At 35.8% G+C, this 16,100-nt stretch overlaps 1 protein-coding gene across 4 annotated transcripts in view; it reads left to right on the forward strand.

Moving 5' to 3' along the window:
* NIPBL (NIPBL cohesin loading factor) overlaps positions 1-16,100 on the forward strand; it is a 161,407-nt gene that overhangs the window by 111,312 nt on the left and 33,995 nt on the right. For all 4 annotated transcript variants that reach the window (XM_085214265.1, XM_085214267.1, XM_085214264.1 and 1 more), the window contains 9 exons: positions 7,606-7,788; positions 9,520-9,717; positions 9,893-9,964; positions 10,047-10,136; positions 11,301-11,404; positions 12,935-13,021; positions 14,503-14,734; positions 15,409-15,560; positions 15,958-16,038. In XM_085214265.1, coding sequence (XP_085070391.1) covers positions 7,606-7,788; positions 9,520-9,717; positions 9,893-9,964; positions 10,047-10,136; positions 11,301-11,404; positions 12,935-13,021; positions 14,503-14,734; positions 15,409-15,560; positions 15,958-16,038 — 1,199 coding nt within the window. The remainder of the gene's footprint in view (positions 1-7,605; positions 7,789-9,519; positions 9,718-9,892; positions 9,965-10,046; positions 10,137-11,300; positions 11,405-12,934; positions 13,022-14,502; positions 14,735-15,408; positions 15,561-15,957; positions 16,039-16,100) is intronic.

Raw genomic sequence — 16,100 nt, forward strand, 5'->3', positions numbered from 1 at the left:
AAAGGAACCAGTAAACAACTGGTTGATATTTTTAAACTAACATAAAAAATATTTGTGTGATTTCCAGTGTCGTCACTCTAGTTTAGAGAAATAGTATTCACTGTGTTACTCAGAGCCATTTTTAGTTACAAACATTTTAATGCCACTGACGTGATTTTCATAAGCATCCTTTATTTGATTCATCCTACACTTCTTAGTAGATTGCATAGCACATCTTTTCTAATGTTGCCTTTAGCATCACTGATCCATTTCTTCTTCCATCCCTCTTATTTCATGTAGCTTAGAACATTCTGAATTCTCTGTTTTTACTTGCTCATATTTCTTGTCCTTCATTTTTTTCCATTGTCATCCATCCCTCCCCCAAGAAAAATCTTATTCCAGCCTTAATGGATCACTGCTGTTCAGTTTGAAATAGAGTGAGTTCACCTAGTTGAAAACACCATTTAGATGGTCATTCTGTCTTAAGGAATAATCCTGCCTCAGGTGGGCTAAATGTTTTGTCGCGGAACATCTTTACAATCTATACAAATTTTAATAAATTTTAAATTTGAAAATCATGCCGTTGTTGTGCCTGTGTATAAGCCTTCACTGTTGTGTGAAAAGACAAACATTTTCATAATATTTTGCTGGCAAGTTTGTAAATCTGTAGGTTATTGAATGAAGGGAAGGAGTAGCTATAGCATAGGACTGTTACACTTGAATTATCTTGAATCATCCTGATGGTCCGTTTTGGCACTTGCAGGAAAGAAACAATGTTTTTCTCTCTTCTGATCTTTCAGGTTTCATTTTATCTTTAGTTCTAGCTCTACTGGAAACAGCCTGATTTGTCAAGCTCAGTAGTCATTTAATGCTCATCTTCTAGATAAGAGTGACAAGAAAAAAGGGACAGTTGGTAATGTAGACAGTGATACAGTAGTGTTTTCCAGCTATTCACTGTGGGCTCAATTTGTTGGGCTTACGTTGGCTTAGATTTTAATGCTGATGTTTGAAATCATTAACAGTGAATTCTTTTTTGATAAAGTGTTTTCCTGAGAACTCTCCTTCACAAATCTGAGGTTCATCTTGCAACAGTGCTTTTATTTCAGTAGTTATGTGTAGCTCCATGTTATTCTTACTAATGCTGAGTTTGTAAAATGTATTTTGAAACCAGACCTCACTAGTCTCCTTTTAGCAGTTTGTAAGGATGAGAACTCCTAGCAGTAAGGAATAAATAACTTATAATAATTACCCCAACAGTTCAATTGCTGTCACTGATACAGTGGAAGTCCTGATGATTTTCAGCAGTTTTCACAGAATTGTGTTGTATGTATTCTCTGCTCTTTGCCTAGGTCTTTCATAAGGCTCTTTGGAAGTTTTCCTTTCCACCAAAAAATACTTCTTACTTCTGAGCGTATCCTGTATTTTTATAAAATCCTTCTTGAATATCTGCTGCTTTTCTGTGGGCAGTGATGACTTCCGCAGCGTTGTAGAATTACTCGTTGGCTGTGTCCAGATTTTTGTTTGCCCAACTTTTTGTGGGTTTCTTTTCTCAAAGCCAGAGTTGAGTAGTCAAGACGCAATCTCTCTTTTTATAAGCCAGACTACTGGAATTTTTACCTTGTGCCAGTATTAGGGCAGATGAAGAAAAATTATTTTGAAAGATGTGTTCAAGCAGATTGTATGGAACAACGTACTTTTCTCTCCCATTAAATGTATTTCTGTAGAGATTCACATGGGCGCAGGACTAGGATCCCCAAGGATTTAGCGTGCCATGGAACACTTCTTTAAGTGTTCTTTAAAGAAAATGTTCCTAATGTTCTTTGAGGAAAAGAACAGTTCAAAGCATGTTTTTAATTTGTGCACTGATATTTGGAATTTCACAGCTTTAACAAGTAAGCTGTTTGTCACATACATACAGTTAGTTAACCCTCTGCACTGTAGTTCCTGACTGCTGAACCATAGTAGTACTTAAGTATTTTAAAAATACATTTATTTTCCAAACATCTTTTTGCAGTAGGGGGGTACTTATATCCCTTCTTCCTTCTATCCTGTACTCAGCACTAGTGAGGCCGCACCTCGAGTACTGTGTCCAGTTTTGGGCCTCTCACTGCAAGAAAGACATTGAGGCCCTGGAACGTGTTCAAAGAGGGCAACAAATCTGGTGAGCTGGTGATGGGTCTGGAACACAGGCCATATGAGGAGAGGCTGAAGGAGCTGGGAATGTTCAGCCTGGAGAAGAGGAGGCTGAGGGGAGACCTCATTGCTCTCTATAACTTCCTGAAGGGAGGTTGTAGTGAGCTGGGGGTCGGCCTCTTCTCTCGTGTCATTAATGATAAGACCAGAGGGAATGGTTTCAAGCTACGGCAGGGAAGATTCAAGCTAGACATTAGGAAGTATTACTTTTCAGAAAGGGTGGTCAGGCACTGGAATGGACTGCCCAGGGAGGTGGTGGAGTCACCGACCCTGGGGGTGTTCAAGGAAAGACTGGATGTTGTGTTGAGGGACATGGTTTAGTGGGAGCTATTGGTAATAGGTGAACGGTTGGACTGGATGATCTTTTGTCTTTTCCAACCTTGGTGATTCTATGATTCTTTTTAATTTGGATGTTCCACTAGCAACATCTCGCCACCTTCTGGCAGCCAGCCAATCGCTGAGCAGAAGCCTGCCACCAGCCAGCTCCTCACAGCCTTATGGGCTTTTGCATGATGTTACATGATGTGGAACTACCCCCTTGCTCAGTTCAGGGGCCCCTGGCCTTCACTCCATCCCTGCTGCTGCTCAGTAAAGGCTGCAGCTCTTCTCGTCTGAGTGGCCCACGGCACATATCTTGGTAGCATCCAAAACATTGGTGTGGTATTAACACTGCCTCAGAAACCAGGATTGTGTTTTCATTTGTAATGTCAAAAAGAAAGTGTATGACAAGTTGTCAATGCAAGTTTCTGAATGTGGAGAGTGACTAAATTTAAACTTCTGAACATTGAGAAATGCAAACTTAAGATAAATATCTCCACCATTAACAAGCAGTCCTTTTCCGTCTTCCACCTTTCTGTGGTTTTTCACTTCAAGTGTTAATATTTGGAAAGATTACTTCTTAAAATACAGAGCACATTCTAAGATTGAAAATACAAAATTAATTTCATTAAATTTTCCTTCTTACAATATATTTGCATATCAGACTTGGAAAGACGATATATATGGGAGGCCAACTTATGCTGAAGACTTCATTATTGTAAACCTCACTTTCAAAATGAACCTTGGGGCAGCTTTTCTTAAGCGCTTGTTCACTTGCCACAGTATTTGTACTCACAAACTGTTTAGATATCATGAGTCATAGAATCACAGAACAGTCCAAGTTGGAAGGGACTAACAAGGAGCACTGAACTCAACCACAAACTCACTCAAAATTTAAACCCTATGTCTGAGTGTTGTCCATACCCTTCTAGAGCTCCAGAAGCTCAGTGCCATGCCCGCTGCCCTGGGCAGTCTGTTCCATGCCCACCGTAACCCTGCCCCTCCCCAGGCACAGCTCCATGCCATTCCCTTGGGCGCTGTCACACAGAGCAGAGCTCAGCACTGTCCTCTGCTTCCTGTGAGAAGCTACAGCTGCCATCAGGCCTCCCCTCAGTTCCTCTGTCTGGGCCCAACAAACTGGAAGTCCTCAGCTGCTCCTCATCCATCTTGCTCTCCAGACTCTTCAACAACATTGTAGCCCACCTTTCAACACACACTAAGTTTTATGTCCTCCTTATATTTTGGCCAAATAAGAAAATGATAATGCATTACAACTAATATGGGAAGTTTCTGAGGTCTTCAGAATGTGATTGGTGATACTAGTGATTCAAGCAGGTTTGCGTATTTTGGTATTGTTATTGTCATTTTAAATAGTATCAAGAAAATAGGTTTACCTAAATTGTTTCTGGCAGAATATGGCTTGCTGTGAAACTCCATAGCAAAAACTTTTATCTCTTTTTGCAGTTTTAGATCATTGTAAAGCAACTAAGTAATTTGACAAAATTTATATATGGTCAAGCAAACGGTATCTCACCAGCTAGGCCTAGAAATCTACCCAATATCTAAATACTGTTACAATATCTTGTGTGTATGGGAACTGCTGAGTCATGGCCTGAACCTCTGATTAATCACCTGAGGCAAGCAATGAGTCAGCGACAGGAGTACAGGTGAAGGCAATTCACCTGTGCTGCAGGAAGTGGTGGAGCTTGGCTCCACCCTTCCTAGACCCATGTAACAGCTGACTGCCAGTGGGGAAGGATCTATTCTGGAGATCCACTCTGCTGGAGTTTGGTAAGCGAGCCCAGGACGAGGGTAGTCTATCTATTCTCTTTTTGTTATTATAATCTGCTTTGCCTAACTCTCTTGTTTATTTCATAATTATAACATCTTAATATTCATTGATTATACACTCGTGCAAAACCACATCCAAGGATCACAGTGTGAGCAATGTATAGACATGTTCTAAGCTTACTAAATACACAGTTAATTTGTCAAATTTGGTTTAAAGTAGTCCATACTTTCAAAAGGCACTGCAGAGAACAACTGCAGGGACAAGATGATGAGCAGAGACAGCTTGAATCACAAACCTTATTTTCTTGTGAAATTAAGAAAAATAGAAACCATCTGTATCATTCAAGATATGAAATATACCAAATGAAAATTTTTATGGTTTAACTCAGCAGGCAGCTAGGCATCACACAGTCATTCAATCAGTCTGTTCTCCCAGAAGGGTCACTGAATTCAACTCCTAGCTGCACACGACAACACCCAAAATCTGAACCCTATGTCTGAGAGCATTGTCCAAATGCTCCTTGAACTCCAACAGCTCAGGGCTGTGCCCACTGCCCTTGGGAGCCTGTTCCATGTATGACCACCCTCTGGTGAAGAATCTTTTCCTATTCCCTAACATGACACTTCCCTGATCTAGCTCTGTGCTATTTATCATGAAGCAGCTCTGAGGTCTGCTCTGAAAGTAATGCTGCCTATTTTATAATATTAGCTCTTGACATCTGGGTTGGTGATATGGCAGTAGAGATTGAACCTTCCCACCAATATCCTGTTACTTGTTGTTGCTGTGTGACAGATGGCAGCAGAGGGGCAACCTTACAAGATGATGTCAGGCATGGAAGTAAGTAGGAAGCAAATGTGTCACTGAATTGCTCCATGAAGAAAAAAATGACACCCACTGAAACATTTATGAAGACCAGCCAGTGAATGGTGAGCACAGTGGGTGGTGTGTCTCAGCAGTGGCAACAGCAGCAGTGGGTCACCTGTATTGGTTTAGATTTATGAGCCCAGTATGCAGGCTGTTGTTCATCACTGGTGAAAACGCATAGCTAATGGTGGTGTCTATGTTGAAAAATAGTGTTGTAGCTGCGATTTTGCTCATTCAAGTACGGTTATTGTGTTCTTCATATTTGTTGTAGTTTCCATGAAGAAAAAGTTGAAGGCATTACTTTCAGAGCAACCTACATGTATTTAAAGAAAGCTGTTGTTGATTGTTCCTTTCGTATTAACTAAGTATTTGTAGACCTTTCAACTATATGTGGCAAAACCACACTTAGAAGAAAAGTTTCCAGAATGTGGGAAGTATATTCTGGATTAATTCATCGTTAGCTAAGACTCTCTGGTTTGTTTTTATCTGCATTAGCAGTCATGAATTGCTGGTGAGAGGCAAATATCTTTGCAATCAGTAGATACTCAGTAACATCTGAAGGTTCTTGAATATCTTCTGTAAGAAACTTCTGGATCTCAGTGATCGAACAAAAATAGCAATGCATTCTTCCTTCAGCAATCAACTAGTATGCAAGTCATGAACAGTGCTGTATAGATTTGGACAAGCACTGAAGACGAAATGGCTATTTATATTTGCAGTTCTTTAGGATTAATTGTTTTTACAGCTGTTCTATGTCCTAAGCCCTTCAGTTTCATCGATGTGGAGCGGAAGAAAGATCTGGTTATGGTGGTCCTTTCTGGTGGTTCCTTTTGTTGTTTTGTTTTGTTTTAATGACTGTGGCAGCTTTGAGAGTATATTTAAGTGATGTCTGAAGAACACTGATGACTGTAGTCTATTTCAAGCACAATATGTATATTGATTGGTTGATGACAGTTATTGGGGAAACAAAAGAAGTCTTTCCTTTGGAGAGGACAGTTTTTCAGAAAGCTCAGTTTCCTGGATCATTATTTATTTTTGGATTAACTAGAACGCAATATATTCTCTTATAAACAAATAAAAGAAGTTTATCCTGTTTCCTAAAGCATCTGTAGCACCTGAATATTAAATAAATATTTGAATGCTTGCATTTTTGTTCTTTCATTGATATGTAATAAACATGAGGACAACTGACTTATTTTTAAAGATTGTTCCCAGCATAGTATTCTCAAAATCAGTCAGAAAAGCAAGGGTAGATATGCCTAGCAGATAGAAAAGAGTAACATGTCCTTTCATTTATTGTTTTGGGATGGTTGATTGGTTTTTTTTTTCATCTTAAGGGTTTTCTTACTTAAAATGCATCACTTTTCATCTTACCAAGACATTTGTTGTGTACAGTGTAAGCAACAATGAAGAACAAAATCAGTTCTAACGGTTTCTCAAAACAGTAATCACAAACTTAATATTACATAATTAATTTTGAGACTGTGTATGTGTCTTTAGTCTGAGGACTAGTACCAGAGAATATACGGTATATTACTGATTTCTTTTTTCTCCAAGTAATCTAGTAATTATTCTGTTTTAAATATACTTTTCCTAGTAGGCTCAGAAAGGCTTAAATATACATTTGTAGAAAAGACTCCTGCTGGTGTACATGGATATAGCTTTTAAACATCTGTATGAATCTGTATGCAGCTTTTGTTCCTTTACTTTTGGCTGTTTTTTGCACAGCATTGATTTGACCAAATGTTCTATAGTTTTTATGCTCTGTGAATACTTCTACTGATTTCAGTGTATTTACCCACAGTACATAAAATTGAGCGTATGTTTTAGGGAATCAGGATCTGAGACTCTTTAGTGAATTGTCTGTACCTGTGGAAATTGTGTCAAAACGAATGCATGCAAATTTCTCTTCTAGAGTTGAGTGGAAGCTGCCTCTTGTTAAATGCTGCATAGCTGTAGATAGAACTGTATAACCTACAGATTAGATCTGACTGGCATCCAGTCAGCTGGTAGTACGTGCAGATTGACTAATCCGTCTGAACCAAACTATGGTAAAGCACAATGAGTGCATTTACCTACACTTTCAAAAGAACTTGTTAAGTTCAGAGGATAAACAAAAAATAGACTGTTTTGTGGAAACAGCAGGAATATCATTTTACAAATGTAATTCACCAGTTTGAATTTGTTTTTATTTTCATGTTTAACATGATGGAAATATTTATGCTATTTATTATGTTAATTTTCATTTGCAGTGTGAACAATGTATAAAGTTCTAAAAAGGCCTGTCAAATACCTCCAGATATATCTAACTTCTAACTGTGGTATTGCTAGTGGATATTCTGTAAGTGGTTTCTGAAAAATAATTGTAGTGTTGGGCACTTTTTTTTAATCTTTTTTTTTTCTTTTTTTCCTTTTTTTATCTTTGGGTTCAAACTGACTCTTCTTACTTTCATTAATAGGTAGCATAGATCAGTCAGTGTTAAAGGAGTTGCCTCCTGAGCTCCTGGCAGAAATTGAATCCACCATGCCTCTTTGTGAACGTGTGAAAATGAACAAACGTAAACGTAGCACAGTTAATGAGAAACCAAAATATGCTGAAATAAGTTCCGATGAAGACAATGACAGTGAAGAAGCTTTTGAATGTAAGTAGTATGTAATTCTGTTCCTGTGGCAAAACAAGACTAATACTTTGCTTTCTCAGAAAGATTTCTTTTTAAGTTGACTAGTCTAAATGAAAACAAGTTTGCTATACAGACAACGATTTGCCTGAAAATCTTATTTTTTACTTAATAAAAGAGTAATTACTCCATTTGAATTTGTAAGTCTAGATGAAAAGCAGCTACTCTTTGAATTTCTTTCTGTACTTACCTTATGGGAAGCCATTCTCCAGATTTTTTTTAGTTATGCTATGCAGCATTTATGCAAAATACTGTCTCATGAGGAAAAAAAGAGAACCAAGTGTATAAAATCAATTTCCATAAGATGTTTATTTCTTTATCCAGTGCATTCAGTTCAGATAGCACAGGTAGCCCTCCATTTCTTCAGTTGCAGTTAACTCTCAGCCATTTAGAACAGAAACTGTTTGTAGCTCAGGCATCATGAACATGACTGTACTGCCTCCAGAAGCAGTTCTGATCCAGAAGTAGTACAGCTCAAAGCCTGACCTAAGTTATTAAAGTATCAGACCACCTGTTGGCAGAAATTTCGTACTGTGTTTTCAGAAGTGGAAACTCTCTAAGGTGCAGTGTGGTATCACCTCATATTCAATAGTTCTTTATTCATACTGCCTGTGACTGGGCTGCTTATTGGCTATATCTTGATATGGATAATGTTTTCTTTCCTGTGCTTATCAAGAAACTGGAATTGTGGAAGTAATTTGTCAGTTCTGTTCCAGTTCTGTATAAATCCTTGGAGACATTCTTCTCAAAAGCAATTTAGTATACAGTCATACATTTTTAAATGTCAGGAGAGTTTGGCAGAAACATGTACAAATGTAAGGGCTGCTCAATACTGCTTCATGAGAACAGTAAAATCTGCTAGTCTAGAGTGTAATGTTTTGATACCATTTTGATCTTCAAAGCATGGTCTATATCTTTTTGTTAGCCCAGTCACTGTGTTACATTAGATAATGGAAAGTTTCATGGAGGAACCTGTGAAATATCCTCTTTCTATTACATCTTAGCACCTTTTCTTCTCAAAGATGTGCAAGACTGCCTTCAAAAATAACAGAGAAGTCTCCATTCCCTTTCTCTGAAAATTGTATTTTCACCAGATCTTTGTTTCTGATAAAAACACTCATCCTGATTTCAACATTTAGTTCTGCTGAGCTTTTTGGTCTTGACTGGAAAGTGGTTAGAAAAGCCATAAGTAATGAATATTGACTGTTTAGTCCAGAACTGATTCTCCTGTCCAATGAATTATGTGCAATATATATCAAGACAAGTTTTTTGATTTCTTGGCAAAATAGACTGTACTTGGAATTTCCTCTATTAGATGGGCAAAATGAACAATGAGTTGCACTTCATAATAGCCACAGTTATGCAACTGAAGAATATCTGAATGTTGTTTTTTTTTTTAAGAAAGGAGAGAATAAAAGTTATTTTGTTTCATTCTCCTTTTTTAAAAGGGCAGGTGTCCTTTACATTCATACTTTTAAGTATTTACTGGTATCTTTGATGATTTCAGGCATGTTCTTCAAGTAATTCAAAATGAATTGTTAGATTGGTGCCATAACTGAATTTTATATAATGGTTTGGAGTGTTCACTTGTTTTATGGAGCAGTTATATGGTTATGTTTTATTTGTAAACCTATAATTTTGAGATATTAAAATTGGATGTTTTATACTTAGAATGAAAATGCATTTCATTTCTAGCTTCTCGAAAAAGACATAAAAAGGATAGAGATGAAGCTTGGGAGTATGAAGAACATGACAGAAGAAGTTCTGGTGACCACAGAAGAAGTGGTCATTATCATGAAGGAAGAAGGACTTCTGGTAGTGGCCGTTACCGTAATCGCAGTCCTGATGACTCTGATATGGATGATTATTCTCCTCCTCCTAGCCTCAGTGAGGGTAACTCATCGTTATAAAAAATCATTTTCTTTCATAATACAAGTGCATTTTTAAAGGACAAGTTGAAAGTAGTGAAATAAACATTTTTATGTGTTTAATACAAACATAAGAAATGTAACTACTCCTTTATTTCATTTTGACAAATTGTTAGCTTCATTCTTTGCTCTCTTATTAGTGGCAAGAAAAATGAAGAAAAAAGAAAAGCAAAAGAAGAGGAGAGCTTACGAACCTAAACTAACACCTGAAGGTAATCTTCAGATTTATATTCTTCAGTTTTTATTTCCTGCATTGTATATAAAATATTTATTTATGTATTTATTTCTCACCAGAAATGATGGATTCTTCAACCTTCAAAAGATTTATTGCTTCAATAGAGAACATTTTGGAAAATCTGGAAGACATGGATTTTACAACCTTGGGTAATATGTCAGAAATTTTCAAAGTGCTTCCCCCCAGTTAGAAACACAAGAAATTGCAAACAAATCACATTTCTAGTATTTTCAGGCTTTCTTCTTTCTAATTTAATTTCTGCTGATTCATGCTAGAATAAATAGTGTTCACATGGCTTCCACCTTGAGTGGGTGTCTTTACCTTTCCAATTTTCACTTGCCACTGGAGGCAGATCTTCTTCCTTTCCCTGCAGAATCCAAAAGATTTATAAATCATAGAGAGACAAATAATAGTCTACTGGTGTATATGCTGCTTTATTATTCTTCTCAAGTGGCAGAGTGCTTAACATACTTTTTACTATCACAGAATTAGAATGAGGAAAGAGATGCAGTAAACAAATCACTATAGTTTTTAAAACAATCTTGTCTATACTCCTGGATTTAGAACTGTTGTTCTTTCTATGCAAGTGGGTTGTTCCATAACTAATGCCTCCTCTTTATTTCTTTGGAAACTATAACAGATAAAGAGCTCAAGAGCACTACTTGATAGAGCAAATTCTCAAACACTGCAAAAGACTATTCATCTACATAGTCACCACCATTAGCAATTTTGCCAACCGCAAACAAGAACGTGCATGCCACTTTCATAAATAACTTCATGGCTGTACAGAATTTGTACTTCATGTACTTGTGGCTTGTATTTCATGTTGCAGTCATCACTGCTGAAACATACCACCCATTTCCCCATTGTGCTCACATCCACTGATTGATCTTCAAAAGTGTTGATGAATGTCAATGCATGCCATTTTATCTGTGTATCCTTAGGTATAGTATGCGTTTTTCCAACTGTTCTGACTGAGATTTGGGCTTTAGAATTATAATTATGATCATTCGTGATTTGTTTTGCCAAATGAGGGTAGTTCTGCAATAAATGCATTGTTATATAAGAAAAGTAGATGTCCCATGTTAGGCTGTTAAGTGAAATTTCAGAGCATGTGATCAGACACATTGAGCAAGTTGCTGTTTTATCAAAACCAAACGTTGTCATCATTAGTTGGAACTATTAGATGCTAGCTATTTGTGAAGCAGTTCTTTAACAGCTTTTCTTGCTTTTGGTTTTTCACACTGGCTGTCAGTACTGCACTCTTTGAAATGTTAGGAAAAATGACTGTTTATTTTTTTTTTTTTTCCTAGGTGATGATGATGAGATTCCACAGGAATTGCTTCTGGGAAAACATCAGCTTAATGAGTTGGGTAGTGAATCTGCAAAAATCAAGGCAATGGGGATTATGGACAAGGTACATCTTCATAGTCTTTACCTCTTTCTGAACGTTTAATTTCATCACCTGCAAAAAATGTGTTTGCTGTAATGACATTTCAATCCCTTCAATAGTGCATGTGACTTACTGCAAACAGTAATGCTTACACTGAACTTAACTGAAGTACTTAGTTACCACGTGTCAACTGCTAATTTCTCTGATGCTGAGGTACTTTTGTGTCTGTGACAACTAAGCACCATGTATTAATATGTACCATATGTGCTTGAGCAGAAAATGTAAATTAATTTATTTTTACAAAAGCACATTGACCACATTGAGTCTGCTTCTTGCAGCTAGTTTTGAGCAAACACAGTGAAATAGAAAATCCACTCTTTCTAATATAAGCTGTCAGTACATTGTTACTATATAGATGTCCATCATATTGAATTACCTAGTTCTTCCCATGTCTCCAGAAAAGCCCCACAAACTTAAAATATTTAATGTCTCTGGTGACAAGATTCAGTTTCTGTAGACTGCCTGTACTGGTTTGTTTGCTAGACTCTTCCTGTCTTCAAAAGAATGTTCTGTGATGGTGTGTTGGTATAGCACTTCTAGAAACAATTTTCTTGCTTTCCTTATGTAAAACTCTTGGATTTGGGCAGTCTTATGTTATGTTCTTAGTCTGCATGCTCTTGATCACCTTCTGTGCTTATAAAGTGTCTATCAAGTGACAAGTGCTATTCACTGATAGATCTTCCTTAAACCGAGACTCAGGTATACTTCTTTGCCTTTTCTTCAGTCCTCCATACTTTCATCTGTAGAATGTTTTCACCCTGAGTGTTTTGATTACCTCATACCCTTAAAAAAATGTCTGCTACATTTTTTTTTTTTTAATACACATGTGCCTACATGTATGTGTAAAATCAGAATTCTGTTAATACTGGTGCTCCTTTCCAGAATTATCTGGATGAGTGAAAGAGATTTTTTTGGAGTTACTGTGTTATTATCTGTATCTACAGTTTATTTAATTCTGTAAGATATCGGTAAGAGAATTTGTGTTATGTTTTTCAGCATGCTAATTTTTCAAAGTTATTAAAATTAGCAAGAATACATTTCCTATGTATTAGCACTCAAATACCAAGGAAATTTATTTCTGCTTTTCTGCAAGGTCTGGATTTTCTCCTAACAAATCTGTATGTGGTTAACTAGAATATGTGGCTCATACTTGGAACTGTTGAAATTCAGTTTCTAGAAACAAGATTGTAAAACTATACAATGTTTGTAGCAGATATGCAGTTTTAAATCTGTTCCTACAGATCTTCCTGGTTGAAAAAAAAAAAACAAGATTGCAGTCTAAAAATATACCTCAATGTTTTAATTTTATTATCCAAATTCTCAGTTGTGCTTAAGTCAAAATTTAATCGTTGTCGCAATAGTGCTTACAATTTAAATTTCATGCTAGTATTACATAGTAAGTTCTGAGTAAGTTCTGTCTTTCATCTGTGGACTTTTTCTCAGCAATTTGGTATGTTCCCACAGCTGCTTGATATATTTGCTTTCTTGTTATAGCTCTCAACAGACAAAATAGTTAAGGTCCTGAACATTTTGGAGAAGAATATTCAAGATGGATCAAAGCTTTCTACATTACTTAACCATGTGAGTTTCAAATTACATCATTTCACACCACTCTTCAGCACCAGATTTTCTTTACTTGGGTTCCGTTTATTTGATAACTTCAAATACCTGGGGTTTGTTTATGTGTGCATTTGAATGCTTGAGTGGAATTCTTGATTTTAGATATTCGTGATTAACAGATTGTCAAATTTTGTGATTTGAAGTAAAATCCAGTTGGTGATATTCTTTCAATACTAGTAGTTTTACTGTAGTTCTATTAGCAAACAGTTGTGTTGAGAGCAACTGAGTTGTCTTTTGACTTAATTTTGAAGTACTAAATTTTTTAAAGTTTCTATCTGAAATGTTTCTGGTAATTAGTATAACTCGCACAAGTGGAAATTTCTTTGTTAGTCGTTCATAAATCTTCCTTAACACAGTGAAGGAAGGTGCAGTAATATTTAGAATGTATTTCCCACTCAGCATTAAAAACTAAGCATGTATTTTAAATCATAGAACCATAGAACATCTAGAGCTGGAAGGGATCATCTTTTTTAATTAAAAAAAAAAAAAAAAAAAACTTCCTTCAAGCAACACATGGCTTAAAACTATTCCATGTGAGAAATTTAAAGGGACCTCCTCATTTGTGTTTCTTTTCTTTAAATACTTATAACACATACATAATGCAATAGTTCTAGTTTCTCTTACCTCAAAGGGAGAAAGCTGATACAATTAGAAACTGTTGTTTCACCAATCCCATTTTTTTACAAGGAAAGCCAATGTTGATCTATGCTGTTATAGAGCTATAGTTTGTAAGGCTTTGTATGTAGCAGACGTAATATATTAGAAATTCTCTCCAATTTTCCTATTGATAATGTGATAAACACTATTTCACTAATGCTTGTAGTTTGTAACTACCCTGTTGTTCATTTTGTACTATAGTCTGTACAACAAACAACATACAGGAATTCTGTACCCAGTGCTAAAACAAAATGGGTATGTTTGATGAGATGTATGTTAAACCCATTGATAAAAGATCATGATAACAGTTGAGCCGATCTCTGAGGAAAGTCTCATTCTCACTAGTTTTCTGTGAATCAGAACAGTCTTGCTGTGTGACTGTTCCCTCTAGTGGTAAAAAAAAAAAACAGATTTGTCAGAGCAGGAAGCTGTCTGTGTAGACCATGAAGTAAAACTGAATGATCCGTTTTTGCTTAAGGCACATCAGTCTTAAGCACAGAGTATAGCAGTACTCCTTCATAGAGCTTCTCTATGATATACACAAAACTTCTTTGTATTTTACCAGAACAATATGGAGGGCTATTGTAGAATTCTAACTTAGGAAGAAGTATGATTGAAAACATGTTAGTAAAACAAATTGTAATTGATTTATAAAACAATTATTTTTGTATCACAGAGGAATGTGAAATGAAAGTATATTAAAATGGCAATTTTATCCTTACCAAGTACTGTATAGCAATTCAACTTTTTTTTTCAAGCTGAACTGTTTTTCTTGTATACTGCAGAACAATGACACTGAAGATGAGGAGAGATTATGGAGAGATCTGATAATGGAGAGAGTAACAAAATCTGCGGATGCTTGTCTTACTGCTATCAATATTATGACATCACCAAATATGCCTAAAGCTGTATATATTGAGGATGTAATAGAAAGAGTTATTCAGTACACAAAATTTCATTTGCAAAACACTCTCTATCCTCAGTATGACCCTGTGTATAGAGTGGATCCTCTTGGTGGTTAGTATGATATAAGATTTTTAGAAGCTTTTTCACATTATTCTTGCTTAGCTTTTTTTTTTTCCTATCTACTATATGATGATTACAATGATGCAATTCCCTGGAGATTTTTATATGCAACTCTTCTATTGATAGTTCTTTCATATGACATGCATCATCTGAATTAACACATGGTGTTATTTTAATGATGATGAAGTGTAAAATAACAAATTTTTGTGTTCCCCAAATTTATTCAAGTTTACTGCAATAACTATAGTGTTAGAATCACCCCTTAGACAAAAGTATTGAGAAATTAGTCTAAAGTTTGTCCTTTGCAAATTGTTTCTGTGTGGATGAATAAGTCATTTTGTAGTCATAATCCTGATAGAATGATTTAATTTAATGAAAATTAAATCATAAAAATTAAAGCATTTTGTTGTCATATACATATTCTCAGATGTGGAGATCCAACATCAAGAACTGTTTTAAAATCTTGCGTCCATAATTCAGAACTATTATGAAAATTGAATGTCATTTGAAATTCCAGCTGCTGCTGCTAAAGATTCTTTTTTCTACAAATAATTTCATTCACAAAGCTGTTTGGGCAAATTTGTTTTCTTGAGAAAACAATCTTTCTAATATTTGACACAACTGAAACACTAAAAAATTCATTAAAATATTTCTGATTTTTTTAGGTGGTCTTTTAAGTTCAAAAGCAAAACGTGCCAAGTGTTCCACCCACAAGCAAAGAGTTATAGTGATGTTGTATAACAAAGTTTGTGATATTGTCAGCAGTTTATCAGAGTTGCTAGAGATACAACTTCTTACTGATACAACTATTCTTCAGGTAAGTTTTATTAGAAGGGTGTCTGTTGTGGGGGTTTTCTTGTTGTTTTTTAGTTTTTTCTTTGCTTAGAGAGACTGAAGTATAGCTATGTAAGTGACATGAAATATGAAATAATATTTTAATTAATTGATGATGTTAAACTGAATAATCTTTTGTGTAGTATGTTACCTTCTTGCTCTGTTCTGCAGAAAAGAACGTTTAATGTTCACACTTTTATTGGCTTTTATAGAAAAAAAAATTATATGAAAAGCTTAATGTGATTGTGTTCTGTTTGCAATTACAAAGTGATATTTATTGTTGAATCCCTTATCTGCTGAATGAATAAGATGCTTGTAAAATTGCATGTAAATCAATTTCCCAGCCAAATACACTTATAATAACTTATTTCCATTGATAGGTATCATCTATGGGGATAACACCTTTCTTTGTAGAAAATGTCAGTGAACTACAGCTATGTGCCATCAAACTAGTGACTGCAGTAAGTAATTTTTCATTTGCTGTTTCATGTCCCTGTACATCTAGCAGTTATTAGGACATTTT

This window comes from Meleagris gallopavo, chromosome Z (genome assembly GCF_905368555.1).
Source record: "Meleagris gallopavo chromosome Z, MGAL_WU_HG_1.1, whole genome shotgun sequence".
NCBI lineage: Eukaryota > Metazoa > Chordata > Aves > Galliformes > Phasianidae > Meleagris > Meleagris gallopavo.